General features: G+C 46.4%; 1 protein-coding gene, 1 long non-coding RNA gene and 1 pseudogene across 3 annotated transcripts in view; all 3 read right to left on the bottom strand.

The window, feature by feature from the left end:
* Nucleotides 1-781: 781 nt before the first annotated feature.
* LOC311367124 (ras-related protein Rab-5C-like) lies at nt 782-7,432 on the bottom strand (annotated as a pseudogene). The gene is made up of 6 exons (XR_014684227.1): nt 7,293-7,432; nt 6,513-6,804; nt 5,321-5,472; nt 4,050-4,172; nt 2,671-2,764; nt 782-1,818 (listed from the first exon to the last, which is right to left on the bottom strand). The product of XR_014684227.1 is annotated as a ras-related protein Rab-5C-like (transcript).
* A 1,649-nt stretch (nt 7,433-9,081) lies between these two features.
* LOC311367126 lies at nt 9,082-10,011 on the bottom strand. The gene is made up of 3 exons (XR_014639675.1): nt 9,786-10,011; nt 9,582-9,692; nt 9,082-9,326 (listed from the first exon to the last, which is right to left on the bottom strand). It is a non-coding gene; the product is annotated as an uncharacterized lncRNA (long non-coding RNA).
* Nucleotides 10,012-13,103: 3,092 nt separating this feature from the next.
* The window catches only part of kcnh4b (potassium voltage-gated channel, subfamily H (eag-related), member 4b), a 40,345-nt gene continuing 32,495 nt past the window's right edge, over nt 13,104-20,953 (bottom strand). Inside the window, exons 13-16 of the mRNA XM_084485952.1 lie at nt 20,291-20,763; nt 18,205-18,296; nt 17,199-17,275; nt 13,104-14,377 (exon numbers count right to left, since the gene is read on the bottom strand). Of these exons, the coding sequence (XP_084342078.1) occupies nt 13,202-14,377; nt 17,199-17,275; nt 18,205-18,296; nt 20,291-20,763 (1,818 nt within the window). The 3' untranslated portion in view covers nt 13,104-13,201. The remainder of the gene's footprint in view (nt 14,378-17,198; nt 17,276-18,204; nt 18,297-20,290; nt 20,764-20,953) is intronic.

Raw genomic sequence — 20,953 nt, 5'->3', positions numbered from 1 at the left:
ACCACACACACACACACACACACACACACACATCAATTACTGATATTAAAAATATAATAATGTTACCCTATATTGCATGAATCAAGAAATGAAACTTGTAGGCCTATAGTAAGGTTAATCTTGATTATTTTTCCGTGTCTATTCAAGAAATGTTCTTTCAGTCGAAACTAAGCTTTTTCGTTAATTTCCAGCCGTCGAGGGCCGTGGGAGAAACAACCCGAAGCACGTTTCTGCCATCTAGCGGTCGCCATCATGCACAACATTATTTATTAAATATTTGTTACATTTTCTAACACGTTTCGGGTTATTCTAGCTACTTATTTTATTAATTGCCAAAATACTGATTTGGTGAGTTTGGTAGAGTACCTACTGAATCAATATTTGTGACAAGTTGTGAAAAGGTGAAGGGTGTTTTCCTCAGTTCCTTTTTTTCAAACTCAGACAAACACATTTGAGATCACGAAGCCCCGTACAGACCACACCAAGTGAGATTAAATGTGTTTTCATGAATGATGTTGTCGTCACCAACCATAACACAGCCACAAACCATACTTTTGAATATGGAGTTCATAGATTCTCAGCATTAATTCCACAGCATTCAGAAACTGCAATCATGACTTTAAACATGCAAGAGTAATCACTCAGTCACTCTTTTACATATACAAGGCACGTCAAGACATCCAAACTGTTTAAAGAGAAACAGATCCTTTAAAAATGGAATTTGCATACCCAAACTTTCCACTGCAACGCATTACAAGGCTAAAGACAAACGCAATATGGATATGAGTCAAGAAAAGTTGCATGTTTTTATTACTTTTTGGTCCTATATATCATATATATATTATATATATTCTGGTGTCTAACAGCTGAAAACCGAACACGACCGTTGTACTGGTAGTAGGCTGTACTGCGTCAACGCACCGCTCGTATTCTGGGTCAATCGCGCCCCCTGGTGGCCAAGAAGCGCCCCAACATGCAGGGATTATGAAATTACAATCCCTTTATTCTGGTGTTCGTATGTTCAGTGAGAATAAGGAGAGGAAAGAGTGATTTTTTTTTTTATCTGGAAGATTGAATCAACAGCGGGAAGAGTCCGATTGACTTACTGCCTTTCGCACGCATGCACACACGCCGCAGACACACACACACACACACACACACACACACACACGCACACACACCTACAAAAAGGCATGAAAACTACATACAGGCATCATTGTTTTAAAATTGTAAGACGGGTTGATAATCTCAAACATAAAAGTTGAAGAGAGACAGACAGACAGGCAGGGATGAGACAGACAGCCAGGCAGTGTGGAACAGGATAGGCCGAACAGACGGTTCACCTAAACAGGTCAACCATCTGAAACATAGAAGTAACAGAAAGATAGACACACAGACAGATGGAGAGGCCGGGGTGAAGACAGACACACAGACGGGCTAGATATCCTGCGGAGTGAGGGATTTTGGGAAACCTCCCTCTAGCTTATGATTCTTTAAAAATGTCCCTTTGATCAGAAAGGTGTGTGTGTGTGTGTGGTGAGGGGATCAGATAATCTCATCTGGGATGTGGGGGGGGGGGGGCGGCGGCCTCTTCATTCCCCCCCTCCTCCTCCTCCTCCTCCTCCTCCTCCTCCTCTCTGGAGATCCGGGTCTTTCTGTAGTCCTTCAGGTCGTCGAGCTACGTCATCAGTTGCTGCCGCCGCAGCACCGCCCACCGCGGCCAGAGGGCGGGGGGTCCTGGAGGTCCACCCCCGCCCGCGTCCGGCCCGCCGCCCCCCCCCCCCGCCGCCGCCGGGTCGCTCTTGGGGAGTTTCTTCGCTGCAGGGGGCGCACCGCAGGACGGAGATTAACCACCACTCAAAACACTGTAAAAATGTATCAATCCGTCCGTCCGTCCATCCATCCATACAACATTCGTCCTTCCGTTCTGTAATCCATCTACCCACCCAAACACCACCATCATCTCATTCCTCCATCCATCCATCCATCTGAAACCACTCATACACTCATTTTGGGTGCGTCACACACTTCTCTAAAGCGTTGATTTAGTATTCCATCAGCAACTCTATAGTGCTATGTGCTAGGGGTGCCTGTGACCTTCTGATGTCACATGGACGTAATCAAAAACGCAGAAAAGCCGAATATCCCACGTCACCACAAACGCGCCCTATCCCGAGCCAGCGTGTGACACACAGCACACAGAATATCTTAGGTAACCAAAGCAGAATTTATATACTGATGTGTCGCTGGTGAAGTGCGCAGGCAAGTTGACTCACGGCCATGCCATTTATAGACACCTTGCTGAGCTCAGAAGAATGGCAAACGAGTAAGTCGAGTTTAGGATATAAACACGCGGAAGAGGAGTCATTTTACAGGTTTTTGGGAAGGACCGAAACCCAACTATGAGCCAGCATGTCACGGACAGTTACTGTTTCTTTACTGCAGACTAATTTGTGAATAACTTATGCAGAAGCCGATGCAGAAAGATTTAGGATTTTCCATAACTTGGCATAGCAGATACATATAAGCCTTTTTACGGATATAGGGAGTTTCTTATCAATGTTTTGAACCAAGATTATATTTGAAGAACCACACCGGGAAGTGGACTTTGGTAAATAGGCGTAAGAATGATGACTAGGATGTTGATAATGACGATGATGGTGCTCTTACCAATGGCCATGAAGACTTCGTTGACGTTGAGGGCGGTCTTGGCGGAGGTTTCCAGGAACAGCAGGCTGTTGTCGTCCGCGTAGACCTGAGCCTCCTGAAAAACGTTCAGGTTTAGTGATTAGACAACTAACTGATCAAGACACAAGTGATGAACCCTATTAAATAACATCAGCACAATTTCAACATTGTGAGAGCTATCCAAGAGAAAGCTCAGCCACCACACAATGTTACCACAAAAAAGGGGCTCAAAATAATCATTTATTTTCATAATATATATAGTTAAAAACTGATTTGATTTATTTTTCCTTTTGAAATTCTGCAAAGAGGTATATTGTTAGTCCATTGGTCTCTTTGAGGAAATGCAGTTCCTTATAATGATACATTCCCCTACAATTCCAAGCTTTGCTAGAATAGTTTATTAACATTTTATGATTTACCATTTAGTAATTATACAGATGCATTTGCCCAAAGCAACTTACAGTACAAACATTTACAGAGGCGTTAAGGCATCTTGCTAAGGGGCTGGGAGACAAAGACCCTAGCCACTGTCCTAACATATGCCCTTTTCCACCGCCAGTACCAACTCGACTCGACTCAACTCGGTTTGGTTGCGTTTCCATCTAAAAAAGTACCTCTTCAATGTGGGCGGGTCGTAGAAAAGAACCTCTCCACCATGGGCGGGTCGTCATTAGGTTTTAATCACGGGAGACGCGATTCCTGGGAAATCTGAATCTGATCAAGACTATTTCCTGATTCCTGATTACTATTTCCTGGGAAAGGTTATGATGGGAAATAAAATAAAATAAAAAGCACAATGACTGCGCGTCTATTGTTGTCATACGGTAACGTTGATCAAGGTGAAACTCGAGCCCTAGGAAAGGAACGACACTGAAACGAAACAGCGAAATGCTGATCCTCCGGAGCCGGTCCGTGGACTCCAGCCACGCCGGACAGACACAACCACGCCTGACACACATAACGACGCGCAGCCTAACTCTAGCCCCGGGAAAGGAGCGACACACACGGCGAAACGCTGATCAGTGTCCCCCTCGGGAGCGGGTCCGTGGACTCCAACCACGCCGGACACAACTTAACTTTGAGTGATTATTCCCATTTACAGCCGCTGGCCAATCAGTTACCAGCAGCCTGTTTACGTCACACAAAAGTACCCACTCCTCTCGCTTGGAACCTCGACGGAGGTAGTACTAAAAAAAAAGTACCCGGTACTAGGTACCGGGTACTTTTTTTGCCAATGGAAACGCAAAAAAAGGCGCGGCGAGTCGAGTCGAGTCGAGCTGGTACTGGCGGTGGAAAAGCGGCATTAGTTACCGCTGAGGGTCTAAGAGTAGGTGGGGCTGGGTCGTGGGACTACTTCCTACCTGGTGCTCCACAGCTCTAGTGTCAGACATGTCTGCCTTGTTCCCGGCCAGAGCGATGACGATGTTGGGGCTGGCCTGCCGCTGCAGCTCCTTCACCCAGGTCTTGGCTCTGGAGAAGGTGTCCTGGAGGTACAAACATGAGCCGTTTCTCAATTCGCGTTCTCGTGTGTTCTCGTGTACTTGCGTTCTCGATAAACGTCATCAGTGGTAGCCCAAGCACTGTTCCAATTCCAAGTACGCGAGTACGCGAGTACTGTCGTAAAACCCGGAAGTGTTCTCGATGCGTTCTCGATGAGGCCGTTCTACCGAGGATGCATCGGAGGTGACTCGTGTGGACTTGGGACCGTTAAATATCCCAGAATGCATCATCGAGTCCGCTGCTGTTCCAATTGCAGGTGCGTACTCGCGTTCTCGGAAGTCTGTACTTGAAAGTCCAGACTTGCCAAGTACGTACTTCCAAGTCCGCGAGTACGTAGTCCGCGTACTTAGTATTGAGAAACGGCTATGCTTGTCTGATAGCACTCACGGCAAATGGTAGTTAAGCCTAATAATTATAATGATTCCCCCTATGGAATGAATGAAGTTACCATCTACTGAAATTATTCATAAAGAAAAAGGTTGGTGAATGAGCTAACCAACAATAAATTATTCTTATTATAATACAATTTATATAAATTGCAATACAATTATTATTATTTTTTACCTTGATTTTTTACCTTGAAGGTTTTGCCCACAGAATGTCAACATTCATATCAGAAATATTTTTTGCACTTACTTTACATTCAATTACACTTGTAGTAAGTTACTGCCTGCTACAATTGCAGTAAGTGACAATTCCCAAATCTGTGGTGCTACTTATTTGAATTTATCTACACTTGTACTAACTGTTGGTTTACAATTGTACTAATTAACTGCCTGTTTACAATTCCCAAATCTCTGAGTGAGTCAATAAAACTCCCTCAAGATCACTTGGTATAGTTTTGCTTATTAAGTACATTTGGTATGAATGATAATGTGTCATTCCATTTGATAATCTCATTTAACTTCAATTGGAGTGGATTTAAAATATAATTTTAAATTAATTAATTAATATCAATACAAATCACCCAAAATAAACACCGTTTTGGAACATTTAGTGTAGAAAGAACACCATGTAGAAGATCAGAAACAGCATTACATAACACATGTACAGAATAATACAAACAACCCCCACATCACAAATAACATTCTAAAATGGCCACCGGAGGGACGGCGGTGGCCACGTCACTCACAGCGTTGGTGATGTCATAGACCACGATGGCGGCCTGCGCTCCACGGTAATACATGGGCGCCAGGCTGTGGTAGCGCTCCTGGCCCGCCGTGTCCCAGATCTCAAACTTCACCGTCGTCTCGTCCAGACATACCGTCTGGGTGAGGAAGGCAGCTGGAGAGGGGAGGAAAGAAGAGGAGGACCGCGGCCGACCACTATCGTCACCGTTTAGCATTCAGTGACTTAGCAGAAGCTTTTATAAATACAAATACTATTTACGGTGGATTTATACAGATGCATGATGGGGCAGATCGGGGTCAAGGGGCGTCTGGGCCTACAGAAGACTGCAGACATTGGGGGTTTGAGGTCAGAACATTTTGCCCGGAAGTCAAACACCCTACCACTTTCCTGCCCCCTGCCCACTTTCCTGCCCCATGGTCTCTTGTTAGCAGAGCCATGTGAAGGGCCATCAGAACTTCCTTTTCCAATAAGAAAAAAAAATTGTGAAAATTGTATTTGAAAGGAATGAAATGAACACAGCAACGTGGTTGAGCCCTCAAGGTTAGATTGGAAACTGTTGGTTTGCCCATGAAGCCAACTTCCTCTCCTCTCGCACCTCTATGCTCCGAACGCAGGTAGCGTTCTTCCTGTGACATCTGAGTGACTTTAAGTAAACTCTGAGTATACTAGGTATGTGTGTGGATATGGGGCACTCTGTCGGACCACAAATTATGTCGATGGCAACGTCCGAGAGAGGGATACGCTCCTCAGACATCTATAACAAAGTTGCCCTGGGTCGTAACCATAGGGATTGGGGGGCTGTGGATGGATGGGTTCAGCAATCCAAATAGTGCACTAGTATGAACATAAACTAGTTAATTTATCTGTGTGAACTGAACTATGAGCTAGTGTTTGGCAAGTGTGAACTTGCAAGTGTGAACTTGCAAGTGTGAACTTGCCAAACACTGGGTTTGGTTATTTTACTTTTTTTTAATTTATTTATCAAAAACATACCATTAAATATCAATAGCTTAGAAATCAGATATCACCAACCCTGACCTTTGTCTGATGACAGACAAGCTCAAATATAGGTGAACGTTGCTCTTCACTTTGTTCCGATCATATTCCTTTTGAGTTATTCTGCTGTCACGTGAGTAGGGCTGCTGTCCCCAGACCACCACTGTGAAAGTTAACCTGTATTCCCAGTCCCTTACCGCCAATGGTGCTCTCCTGGTACTCCTGGAACTGTCCCTTGACGAAGCGCAGCACCAAACTGGACTTCCCCACCGCTGACTCCCCAAGAAGGACCAGCTTGAACTGGAAGATCTTATTGGTTGCCGAGGTGGCGCTGGGCCTGCTGGCCGCCATGGACGGACGCTGTTATTGGTGGGTTGTCACAAACGGACCCTATCCCAGACACAGACGCAGGCACTGACGGTGGCTGAGTGGACCGAACCTAACCGATCCCTCTTGATCTCAGGTCAGAGGCGAGAAACTGAGGATGTCCTGTCATGCAATGACACATAAAAACAAAATGTATTATTATTATTATTATAAAAAGTCATATCTATACACATACACACATAAATTATACATGACTAATTAATGTAACAGTATACAAAATCCAGAAAACAATAACGACATTCATGACTTTACAATTGATCATTAACACATAAAGGTTATATTCCCTATTTTCGCCCCTAGCAGTAATTTGAGCTGGTGACTTTATGCACCTTGGGTTGTCAATTGTTGACAAGTTCTGACCTTAAACAACAATGCAACGGACAACTATCTAGGGAGACACAGTGGTGCAGAAAGACCCACAGCATAGCATACATGTTTGTTTAGTGAGTAGCACCAAAGGCTGACTAATACTTGTAGATATTTAGATGTCATAAAAATGACCACACAGACCGTGGTTAAGTTTAAACTATACAACATATCAACCAGTTATCGCTTGAAAAGTAGGATTTAAAAGCAGACGTTGTCTTTACCGGGGTTATTGGGCTGTGCGTAGTCTTTATAAAACAGTTGGATCAAGCTTAACTACACTTTGTTCTGCTTTCTTGCCCACTTTTAAGGTTTTATTTTAGCAGCCCATGCTAATGCTAATCCACACTTCCGCGTTTACGGACCCAAAACACTTCCTGGATTCGCCCGTCACGTGATTTTTCGGAGCCAATCAAACAGCCCTTAGATTACTCATTATAATCAATATAAAGACTGCAAAATTAAAACGCATTGGAAAACATGTTTTTCTTTTTAATTTTTACTTTGATTTAGGAATTTTTTTGTATTATTTTAGGTGCAATAAAGAATAATCCCGTACTTGATTATTCATTGTTCAGTGTTTTATTGTGTAACCACCAGATGGGGCATGGGGAACGCCAATACACCTTCTGAACAGCTCACTCTATTATACCAGTGTGTCTGTTCTTATTCGTTAGGAATGTTGCTAAAATGTTCATCAAAACGAGTGGTGAGTATATCTGCTTCTGCTTCCTTCGGAGTGCTGATGTTCACATACGGTCAATGGTCAATCATTTTGTAAATTTTTTTCAGCTGTGACGTCGACATAATTTCCCCTATACCTACACGTCAGACAAAGCCACCGACCTCAGATGACCTCCCGTTCACCTCTAAGCAGCGTCCGTCTGCGGCTGACAGTGGGCCAGCGACGCTCTCTAAGCACTTTCATTAATGCCCCGTCCGACTCTCCGCTGCTGGAAGGCGAGCAGGTCTGGGTATCTGATGTCCGCGGGGCACCACGCCGTAATATGCTCGTATTATATGTCCTCATCTGAACCTGGATCCACCGACTGTCAAAACCACCCTGTTGGCTACAGAGCCAGTAACCCCCCCCCCCCCCCCCCCCATGGATCATGAACCCCCAAACAACACTTTGACGCTGAAAACCCAATGTGGAGAAGTCTCTTTACTTCATTAATCATTAATAAATAAAGAACAATGTGCACATTTACAAAAGTGTTTTTTTTGTGAATAAATAAAATGCGCATGTATAATTGGGGTTCACAATCCAGAGAGACGTGATATTATAGCCAAGGTAATATGACCAGATGAGGTGGGATAGGGGGATAGCACACTTCTTCAATGTTGAACAGTAGTCGGTGAGACAGTTTGTCAAACAGGTTTCCAATTTCTGGAGAAAGACTCTGTTCTGTTCTTGACCTTAACTTAATTTATCTTGAATGCCACCATTTTAATCTAATCCCCTCATTGTCTTAACCCAGGGATCAGTAATCTAGTGCTCTATAAGAGCCATACTCTTTTAATATATATATATATATATATATATATATATATATATATATATATATATATATATATATATATATATAGTAGCAATGCATGATAATAGATTGTGTAACCAAAACAAAAAGTTTAATTTTAAACAACATTTTGTACATCATTTATTTTATATAAATGTCCTGGACAAAATCTATTTATCATAATACCGTCATCTACATTCAGCATCATTGCAGAACATCATTCTTTCTATCTTAAATAATCATGTCTAATTTGCAGGGAATGAATGTCTTCCCTATAAAGTTACAATTATAATTATGTAAACGTGCACGTCAGCCCTTCTAAGAACAATTTAAAATGAATACATTTGGTTCCTGACCCCTGCCTTAACGTAATGGGCCTACTCCAACTTTACCTAAATGTCACTTCTCATTAACCACTCATTGCAAAGAAACTAGGAATTCAACAAGGTTGTATACAACAAATAAACAAAAAGAGAGTCTTGGAGGCAGTGAATTCACGTTTACAAATCAGCTTTATTGTGATGTGTGTCAATCCACTTCCTTCCTACAGATGGTACAGAGAGGGAAATGGCCCGTTTCAAAATGGGAATAACCCTGGTAGAGAGGTGGCCTCCGACCCGAGCTATGGGCTTTAGTTGCAGAGGTCTGTCCTACAGCATGTGACCGTCATGAGGCTGGGCTGAGAACGCATCACGTTACAGTCGGACGCCTTCATGCAACGTTTGAAGTAATCTATGCCTTAGAAGAAAAAAAAACAACAACAATAATTATTACTACATCAACTACCATCTTTAGTAAGATGACAAACAAAACACGACAAGCAAACACTCAAAGCACCCACAACCTGAAACTGAAGAACTTAAAGTAACAAGAACACAGGGGACGAGAATGAGTTATCATCAAAACGAGACATGAATGCACCGGAAGAGGAAGACAGGGGGTCAGCTTAAGAGGAGCCTGTATCCGGGCGGATAGAAGGGTGTGTGTACTTACGCATGGGAGGTAGAAACATCACATTGGCGCACACATCATTGGGTGCACTGCACGTCTCCACCTTGTTGCGACAGCCTGAATGTATACAGTGGTTGCACCTCAGAGCATCTCCTACAGATCAAGTATATATTAGATATGAGTGGTTGGTATTCTTTAAGTGCGCCATTTAAATGGAGACGTTTGGGGCTGCAGGCCTATACTCACCAAAGCCGAAGGCCAACGCAAGCATCAGAACAACCGCAAAAGTCTTCATCTTTCTTCTCTCTCTGCACTGATCCTCTTGCTCGTCTAGAAGAATTTGGATATGGACAACGGGATGGAAGTGTCTACCCCAGTGGATTCACCGTATTTATAGAGTTGTCTGATAACTTTCCAATGTTGCAGAATCAGGGACACTCCTCACTTTGTCCTCACAATGTTCTAGATCAGAGTTGACTAATTGTGACTCAGATCGTCGTTCTATCCGGATCAATTGAGGATTATTTGTGTTGAATACCCCTGTTCCCGCTTTATAGAGTCACTATCACACATGGTATTCCATGAAAAGTATTTTTTCAAGCTTCAGGCCTATCTCTTGTTTCTATCTCTGTTTGCTTCTATCTCTTATTGGATTAACTAAGAAATGGTGTTGAATCAAATGTGTGTAGAACATACACATGAGCATATTCAACCCAAACGCCCAATATGCTTGTGTTGACAACATACACACAAGCTTATTTCACTCAAACGTCCATTCTTATGCAACACTGTAAATATTTACACTACTTGTGTAAATATTTAAACAGAGTTGGCACAAATGACTTATAAAGCCAAATAGAAGTTTCCGGCAATCGTTGAAGATAATGAAAACACACATTTTGTTTTGATATAAACATCTGATCTCTAGAGATCTACATTCCTTATGCTTATACAGATATCTATAGAGTGAGAGAATTATTATTTGGGCATTGATGATAACCAACACACATTGAAATCTCAGCAACCTTTTTTTTTATTATTTGGAGAAATGATTTCCAATGCTTTCATATCGGGAAGTGTTGAAAATGAGTCATTAGAATGTAAAGCATGCTGAACCATGTCCAAATGTCAAGGTCAAATCTGTTTTGGACCTCGCTACATACAGAGTGATGGACCTTAGCCATCTTGTTTCTTTGCAGTGTGGATGTTTTATTAATAAACACCTCAAGTCAACATTCAATGTGGCCTGTAGTCAGGTCCGTAGCACCATATTCTTGGCCCTGTACACAAGCAATCTCTATTTACTCCACACTGTTGAAAATGTCACATATGATTACCGTGTAATATTATACTTAAATGAAGATATGTCTTGGGAGTATAAATATTATGTTGAAATTAGGATGCTTGCTTTATGTTTATGTATTTGTCATTCTCGAGTAATGTCACACAGCTAAGAAATTGCCATCCAGTCTTTTAACTCCTTATATTGAGAATGGCAAAGTACTACATAATAAAAGCCAGCTGACCAATAAGCTGACTTGAATTGTACCGTTATCTTGACTTAGAAAACAAATAGTTTTTGTAGATTGTCCCATTTCAATTATTTTTAACTCTCTAAACTCTCTAAACCCATCAGTTTCGCGACCCATCAGTTTCGTATACACTGCTGTTTCATATACGCACAGCTTCACACTTATTTGCAAACTGCTCTAGAGAGTCACAGAGGTTACCATGCAACAAAGAAATCCCAAAGAGGAGATTCAGATACAGATGAGGCGTTCCAGGTTTCTCAGTTATTCCCTCCAGTAGGATGTTGAAGTCTGAATACTCTGGACTGGAAACCAAAACCTGAGAAGGGCATGTGTACTGTGGTTGATGGCTGGTTTTAGCTGCCCCGTCCGCAGATCCAGTCTCCTCTGCCTCGGCCCATGACCCCTGCCTCCTCCGACACGTTGTGGGTGGGGGGGCCCATGAGCAATGTTGGGCCAGGCCAAGTTACAGAGTTCACTCGCCTAAGGACTCAACCACTACCAAGGGGTGGATCCAGTAGCACAATTCCCTGCCTGGTTCTGGGGGTCGGTGTCGCTGATCCTTGGTGCAGGCAGCCTGAACTTATTGGCATTAGACATTAGACAAAACCAGGCAAGATTTGATTTCACCGCATGTCAAATATAAGCAATTATTTGAACGTAATATTGTACATTATCTTACGAGTTAGATATTTGATACCTGTAGAGCGATATGAATATTCTGTGGGAATCCAAGAGAAACAACACACGTTGAAACCTCAGCAACTCTTTATTTTTTTTAATTTGGAGAAAAATATTTCCAACTCAACAATGACTCCCAATACTGTGTATCTTCCACGGCTAGTGTGAGTTATTGATACTTTCTATCAGGATGCGTTGATATTTTGAATCGAATGTAAATAATTAAACGGCAAAAAGTATCTACATATGGATGCACATATGTGTTTCTATGTATATATGTACTTATGTGTCTGGTGAATGTTGTGTGTGTGTGTGTGTGATTAAAATGTAACAGGCGCTTTATGTGCTATTGAGAAATCGTTCATAAATTATATATATAGACATCTACATAGATATCTTTATATATATATACACACACACACACTTGGACTGCGGATAGGGATGACTACACAATATTATTTAAACAATTGCAGAATAGGTTTAGAAAATGTAGTTCAAGAACCAATGGGTTTCCGAATCCAAAAGAAGAGAGGTAGCAGCTAAAACAGAAAAAGTACAATCTATGCCGTGCGGTGAACACTCCACATCACGTGCTTTACTACAGAGTATCCCCTGGTCGCCTGCATCCTCTGCCTACACTGCATACAGGTTATCATAGAGAATGCTTACACATTACTTTGGATGCCTTTTCCTTAGGAAACAGAAATCAACAACTTTACCATGCAAGGAGGTAACAGCGTTTTAACATCAGGTTATCAACATAAAGTAGGATAATGAGTAGTAGAACAAGCTGTTGTAGAGCTGGAGATTGTGTGTGAATTCATGTGATGCTAAATGTTTAGAATAATACCTTTTTGAATGGAATTCAAGTACTAACTACTGTATATCACTGCTTGTACCAACTACAAGCGTTTTTCAACCAATGAATAATTAAATAAACAGTTATTTAATTGGCGTATCATGCAAGTTGAATACTCATTCGTAGCTATTCTGATATCCTGAAAAAAAATCACCACAATAATTAATTTTGTGGTGATTTTCTCGGAAAAAAAAAGACAGATTCATGCTCTGAAGAGGGTTTCCTACAATTTAGTATTTTCCAGAAACCTAAATTAGAGTTCTGTTAAATGATCTGCTGCATATTCATATCACATACAAATGAAAAATGAATGATTCAAAACCAACAAAAGAGAATCCAATGCACCAAGGACTTGACTTTGCATAGAAGAGCGGCCAATAAAGCCCCAACAGCCCCCACTACAGGACACAGTGAGCAGTGCGTCCCAAACCTCCTCAGGAAAAAACCCACTGAAACACTGACATGTAGGATCGTCTTCCTCCACGCTCGGCGGTCCCCCCCCCCCACCCCCCCCCCGGCAGCCACCAACCACCGCCGTGTCCTCACCACCAAGCTTTCAAGGTCACCTGGCGCTGCCGTCGCCAGGGGGAACCCTAGTCCGTGAGGTCCAGTGACCACGACTGTTCCGTGCTCTGCGTCTGGAGGTCGGCGCTGGAGCGGCGCGACGACGCGCTCTCCGTGGAGCCCCCGCAGCCCCCGAGCAGGCTCTCCAGGCTGGTGTGGCGCACGCCGCCGGGGTCGTCCAGGGGGTCCAGGGCCGCCAGAGGGTCCGGTCCACGGGGCTCCATCCCCATGGCGACCTCCCCGGAGAACGCGGGCGGGGAGGCGCTGATGGAAGAGGAGGAGGAGGAGGAGCGGGGGGAGGAGGAGCGGGAGGCGAAGGGGTGCGGATTCTCCCTGCCGAGGCGGCCGGGGGCCTGGGACGGGACGGCACGGCCGTGGTAGGGGTCGGGGGGGGCGGCGGGGAGGGCGGGGAGTTGTTCCCCGTGCGTGTCCGCAGCAGCGCAAGACTGGCTGTCTGGGGGGAGGGGTAGCTTGTGGTGCTGCTGGTGGTGCTGCTGCTGCTGCTGGTGGTGGTGCTGGTGGTGGTGGTGGTGGTGGGGGTGGAAGGGGGTGGAGAGAGGGGCGAGCAGGCTGGAGGTGGACGTGGGGGCGCTGGATAACAGACAGGAGCCGAGAGCGGCGCCTCCTCCTCCGCCCCCGGCGTACTGCAGGAACAGGGACGGCTGGGACTGGCTGATGTTCAAGGGGCTGGTGCTCAGGGGCCGGCTCTCCGGCTCTCCGCGCCCGGGATGGGACGCCGGTCCCGGGTTCCCGCACTGGAAGACGGGGCTGAAGCCCGGCCGGGACAGCGGGCCGTGGATCCACGGAGCCGGGGGGCAGGGCCGGGCTTCCTCAGAGTCCGCGGGATGGGGGTGGAAGATGTTGGCGTGGGCTCCGGGGCTGGCGGAGCGGGACTGGTAGAGCCCCCCGGAGAGGGGCCCGGCGGCCCCGTCGGCGCCCCGCTGGACCGGGTGCGGTGGCCCCGCGTTGAGGCTGAGGTTCTCCGCGCTGCCGGCCGCCTCGCGATGGAGACGCACGCTGGGGAGGGGCCCGTGAGGCAGGCCGCGGGGGGGACCCGGGGCGGGGTTGGGGGGGGTCTGGAGGGGGTGGGTCTGGGAGCAGAGGGCGGGGCCGTGGTGGTGAGCGCTCATCTGGAGCTGGAGGAGGAGCATTATGTGGTGGAGGTCCTTGGTGAGCTGGGAGACGTCCTGGTTCAAGGTGCCCATCTGAGGACAAGGACGGAACGTGCTCTTTAACGGTCACCCACACCAACCTGCACGTAAACCATGCCCACTGCACCATAATGTGGACTTTGCCTTGTAAAATATATAAAATGATATGTAATGAAATTTAGTAAATATACAGAAAATAGTAATAAAATGACACAATAACCCAAAACCATGACTTGCAATCTCACTAAATATCTTCGAGAAGGCAAAAAACGACGACGTTAAGGACTTAAAAAGGAGAGGATCTGGACTTCGGAGCAACACATCAAATAAACAATGAAAGAGATTCTCCGCCACCACAGACCACACAGTAGCGGCCCGCTACTTCTGTGATAATGCAGTGTTTTCGATGTCTCTTGAGGGATCACGTTTAGATAACGTTGTTACTGATAGTATACGTATGTGCATAGGGACAGCAATATACTTATATACAAAAGGTGCATAGCTAGCAGTGTGTGAGTGATTAGTCGGAAAATTCATTAAGCCGAGTCACTTTGGTGCATGGTATCAACGAGCGCATCTTAATTAATGAAAGTTTCCCCCGTCGGAGATGGTCAGTGATAGAAGACAGCGATTAAGCCCCATTAGGTCGCTTGCAGACGGGGCACCAAGTCCAGCCGGTGAAGTGTAACTTCTGAAGATGAATCTTCAAAACTCTTCTACAGGGGGAGGGTTACAACAAAGCCCGGACAGGGTTACCAGGACAGGGTTCATACGCAGGAGGGAGTGTAGTGAACTGACGCAAGCGAGCCAGAGAACAGACTGCAACGTTGTGGCACACAGGGGACAAAGCCTCTTCTCTCTGTCCCCGTTTCTTTCCTGTGAATGCCTCCCTGGTTCCCGTCATCCCGAGGAGGGGCCTCCTCCTCCTGTGTTAACTTTTTTTTCTTCTTCTTCTTCTTCTTCTGCAAGATGCCGAGTCAGCAGCAAGCGGGAGCCCTGGGCCGCGCTGCAGAAACAGCCCGCTGATTAATGACTACCTGCTTCAGATGTCACCTGCCGCGCTACCATCTGCCGGCTCCCGCGGCACTGCCGCACTACGCTGGGTCTTCTCTACGTAGCGCTGCTGCAGAGAGACGCGCGGGCGGGCCGCATCTGTCAGTCCATCACTCCATCGATCCGTGGCCGCGCTGTTTCAATTTTGACTGACTGTTTCATGTACTGCATAATCATAAAAGATTACGAATAAATCCCGAAATCGACGCGTTGCGAAGTGAGTTTCCTTCTGCTCTGATACCTACTGCAACTTGAACTCTGTCCAGCGTTTATTTTTTTTGCTCTGTGCACGACTGTTGTCAAAGTCGCATTGAGGTTAGCGGGGCTGAGAAGGTGTTTGAGGATCAGGGAGGGGTAAGATATCTCGCCCAAAGGGGGCAAACCGGTAGGTCGGTAGTTGCGCAGTGGCTATCTAATCTTTTTGTGAACAGGTGCCCATGTGGTGAAGTATAGTGTGTCAACCTAAATAACTTTTTTTTTTTTAAGAGTTTTGTATGAATCAGGAGAAGTTAAAGAGTAACCATCACCATGAACGGTATCATCAATCCAGGACCAATGACATAAATGGTCCAACTTTTCCAGGATTTAATTCCCTGTTACATCACGGTAAATGTTGCACAGCACTTTTTTGTCGTGCACGTGTTAGAAGCAGTTCACTCTCAAATGAGGAAATAGCTGAGTATGACCTACCCATTAAAGTTAAAAGGCCGCTATTTCACCACCGGGTGTGAGTGTGATTATCTACGGCAAGCTAATACAAAATCTTTCCGATAGCGACATCACACATGAGCGTGTCCGCCCAGATGTACGACAGATGGATCACCAGCTACCAGCTTATATTCAGTAGACTGTACTGACTGATAGGCCCATCTATCATTCCCATTTGTGATGTCCCCACAGGGTCCATTTTGAAATGGCTTGTAATGGCTACTCACAGCTGTGTCAGACATGCCGCCGGGAGAATCGGTTGATTCCCTGGACGGCCGGTCTTACTCAGGGTCGGTCGGCCGCCCTGTCCACGCCACCATCCCAAAAATAACTTCGTACTTTGAATCGAAAATGGTTTCTCAAAGGTGGCCTTTGCTAAAAATTGTCATGGGCCAGGTCGCAGAGCAATCCAACATCATAAGAGAGAGAGGGGATGGGGTGTCCCCCGGTGAAAACTTTAACAATAAACAGTGTCAGTTTTACAGATCGCAATTGGTCACTAGTACTTCCTCATCTTCCAGGTTCGGCCGGAGTCTGAGTGAAACAACGAGTGCTCACTGCATAGATTATACAGAGTGCAATGGAGTCACATTGAAATGTAGCTTAGCTCTACTCCCAGAAACAACCAAATCACCAGACTAATGTTACCAAATGTCGCACATGGTAGCCCAGAATTAGCAGTAACCAAGTAAGGAACAAGTTTAAAATATAATGTAGTCCTAGGACAGATGATCACTATGAGTATTTTAATTAATGAATAGATGGGGGAAAGCTCTGCAAAACATGGTTTTATTGGCTTTTAATAATACATTTCATCAAATGTATCATCAAATGTAAAAGGTCTGATAGATCGTCTTTCTAATATGGATCCTGGTCCATATCTAGACTTGAATGTGCAACATTTGTAAAATGTCAAGATGTACTCAAATTTCCCTCTCCAGATTAAATGCATGCCATTGCATGCTTCAATTGTTACTGGCAGATTTGGGTTACCAGGTTAAATCAATAAAACATTTTGGCTCCATAACCAGAATATAACGCAAAAAAAAAAAATTGGATTGTTGTGAGCGAACAGCCTTTTAGCCCCACCCCTAATGAAAGGCATTCTGGGTACCTTGAGGTTGAGCTCCGAGATGCTGTGTTTCACCTGCTCCGTCTCCAGCAGCAGCATGGCGTTGGTCTCCCTGGACCCTGGGGACCGTGAACACAATCCTCCGTCACCATGGGAACACAAGTCATATGATCACTGCATTAGGTTACATAACAGTGTGTTCTGTCTAGTGTCCACGTTGCCACGACCAACACCGCTGTGGTTCTCCATCAATGCTCCAAGTTTTTAGAAAGCTAATTCCGTCCGCATGATCTATCCACACATCCATCCACATGATCGATCCAACAACAATGTTATTATTTCTATATTACAAGGTGAGACGACATTTAAAGGTCGTCCACTTGGATTTTGGAGTGTGGACATGGCCCCTTGTATATCAGAAACTGTCCCCCTACACTACATTGTTTGTATTCTCTGCTACCTATAAGCACTCTGCTTCCCATCCACAGCTCCTGAAGAGCAGCAATCTCAAAGTGATAGTTATAACTGTCGTTTTTTGTTGTGCGAGTTGTGGTGGTAAAAGTGTCTCTCGTTGCTAAGGTGAGGACTAAGACGTATCGGAAGGCAGCATTTAGTGTCCACGGTTCTCGTGTCAGAGGAGCAGAGAAACAGCCCCGGCTTTTCAGGTTTTGCTTTCCTTCAACAACTTAGTGTGTCACCTTGTATCTATGACTCTAAAATCTATCTCTTTACTTTATTTTCTGCCGTTATTTGATTAAACATCTGCCGTTTTTGTTCCCCCGGGGCGCGCAGGCACTCAGCATTCCGGTGCTGCGCTCAAACACAACAATCGCTGAAGACTTACCACTGACTGACCCCAGGGAGGCCTGAAGGTCACATCATCCCCTAGGTCCCACCCCACCACTCAACCTCCCCACCTCCCCATCTCCTCCCCTCCCCCCCCCCCCCCCCCCCTGCCCCAACCCCCAGCCATCTGGAGCCCAGGCACGAGAACCCCCCCCCCCCCACCCACCCACCCACCCACCCCCCCCCTGCGGGCACGTCCTACCTGGGGAGCTGCCAGGTGCGCTGGCCCTGGCCCCGCTGTGTTCCACGTTGAAGTGGAAGGACCGTGCGTTGTCCTCAATGCCATCCACCACCCTGGCAGGGCAGAGAGGGGGAGGGGGGGGGGGGGGGGGGGAGAGGGGGGGAGGAGGACGGGGAGTTAATGTAACAGTAGATTCCATTCAATTATGGCGTGGCCAGGTGAACCCAAGGCGCTGGCAGAAGATCGCCTGTGGGGGGGGGGGGGGGAGCCGGGGACTGGGGAGACCAAGTGTGTGTGTGTGTGTGTGTGTGTGTGTGTGTGTGTGTGTGTGTGTGGGGTGGTGGGGGGGGGGGGGAGGGGGGTTCAGCCCAGGAGGGAGTCGTCTGGACGGCGGGTCACCTGAGAGGATCCCCTACGTCCAGCGCTGCAGCGCTGCTGCTGCTACATTATGAATATGGACGCCCGCCCGCCGATGAGAGCTGTTGAAAAATTCAGTGGGAGCCGAGACGCCATCTAATGGAAGCGGCCACTTAGTCTCCTCGTGGATCCACTCGAAGGGGGGGCTGGCCACCTGGGGAGCTCCTTATTTATTTATTTGTACCAAGTGAGGTCCCGATGAGATTCAATAATACAATCTCTGTTCCGAGAGACACCCGGCCAAAAGAGTGGCATTAGAAAAATGATGAACAAAAATGTCAAAATGACATTTGAAGAACGCTAAAAACGGACAATAATATTCAAAGTCATGTGCCAGGAAAAAGACTTGTTGAAAAAGTCATGTTCCAGGCTCCTCAGAATTTGTAGGAAGTGAAAACAGCCGATTTGAGATCATTCTGAAGGTGGTTCCAAGGGGACGGTGCAGTATTACCAAAACGTGTCTTTCCTAATTCCCTCAAGGTGAATATCTTAGTGAATATGTCTTATCGGTGTCTCGTTCACATCACAGGACGAGGTGATACTGTTCTGAGATCCATGAGTTGAGATGGGATATTCCACTCCCATGCAACACTATACTCATTTAACAGATCGAGGCGTGACTGATTAAAGGCTAGCTCACTCTGGGGCCAGCTATGTAGTAGCGGTTACTGCTGCATGGGTTTGTATCACTCTCCACTATTTAGTCAATTAGAAAGATTCCGTTATCCAAAGTGAATCATAGTGAATTCAGATGTGGTCGTTATGGAGTCTGTAGGGGGTCTTGCTCAGGGATTCCCATGGGTTGTAAGAATGCTGCTGACATTGGGGTTCAAACCCGGAGCTTTTTCTGCAGGGAGTTAAGCACCCTAAAGTTTAACCTAGTAGTAGTTGAGACTCGGGGCCACGGACGTGTCGGGACACATGCAGACATGTATTTTAAATTTTTGCATCCAAAATAGACTTGCCAAATGTTAACCCTGGTAAAGTCACACTCCTTGTGCTTTGCTCCTTAAAAATACAATCATTGAAAATATTAATTATTTGTTCGCTCACGCTGCAATTATGAGACGAAATTCACCCTCTGTGTTCATTGGGCTTAAGATAGACTGTCAGTCATTAAGTCAAACAAAGTAAACTAGAGGGTGCATATTTTGACTCAAATGTGTGCGATAGTGCATCCTTGGGGTCATTATCCCACTGTGGACGCCTGAAGGCAGACGGGCTCGCAGGACATTGCTGACTAAAGATATCTGACAGGATGTTTTTGATTTTTAAAAAGGGTGAAGGTTAAAGGTGACTTATATTAGAACACGAATGAATGGGTGTTGAATGGGTTCAAACGATGTGTCGGGGACACAGATGCCAAACAGTGTGGTGTCCCAAGAATTTTCGGAAGTGCTTTGCACTTGGTTCTATCGACATCCTTATTGTACCGACACCGATATATTGTTCCCCTTTTTTATGAAAAATGTACTTATTGTAAGTCGCTTTGGATAAAAGCATCTGCTAAATGCCCTGAATGTAAATGTAAAACGCAATGTTCCAAGGGCCAAACCTTGGGAACCATTTTTGATATCACGATGTCGCAATCACACTCATAACACAAAACCCCAGACGACACATGTCAACGTGTTCCCCCCCCCAAAAACAAATCAAAACAACGCTCCGGGGGTCCACCTCCCTCCAGTACCTGGGACTCAGGTCCGGCGGGGCGAAGCACGTCACCGTGGGGATGAGGAGATTGGCGGGCTTCCGCTCCCCCTGGGCCGCCCCCGTCGCCCCCGGCAACGCGACGGCGGGGGGGGCCGCCGCCGCCGCCGTCGCCGCCGTCGCCGCCGTCGCGTGAACGGCGTGCTCCCTCTTGGAGGTCGGCTGCGGCGTGAGGCTGAGGGCGCCGCGGGCGCCGCGGCCGAGGTTGGGCGAGCGGCAGCGGCGCAGGGCGTTGAACTGCCGCAGCTCGTCGCCCAGAAGGTTGCCCAGCGAGGTGCGGCGCACGGGGCTGCCGAAGCTGGGCAGCAGCAGGTTGCGCCCGGAGCGGAGGGACGCCGGCGACAGGCCGAAGGCCTCGGGGTCCTCGGGGCCGCAGACGACGACGCCGCCGCCCCCCTTGGTCTCCACGATGGACGGCAGCTTGTGGTCGGCGGCGGCGGCGACGCGCGAGTTCTGCCGTGAGACACGACGGGAGCCAACGGAGAGAGAGGCGTCGTTAGCGTACGGTTTGGAAAACGGATCGTTCTGGCGGGTGCAGCGCGAGGGACGCTAAGAGGTTAGGTTGGGTTTCTTAAAAGGGACGTCTCTGCGTCTTGAGTGCGTCTGATCGGTATGTTTTCCTCCGTGATGTTATCTATTGTAA

This window comes from Micromesistius poutassou (assembly GCF_964030765.1).
Source record: "Micromesistius poutassou genome assembly, chromosome: 21".
NCBI lineage: Eukaryota > Metazoa > Chordata > Actinopteri > Gadiformes > Gadidae > Micromesistius > Micromesistius poutassou.
Note: the sequence above shows the minus strand (reverse complement) of the source record. Positions and strands in the feature narration are given on the sequence as shown.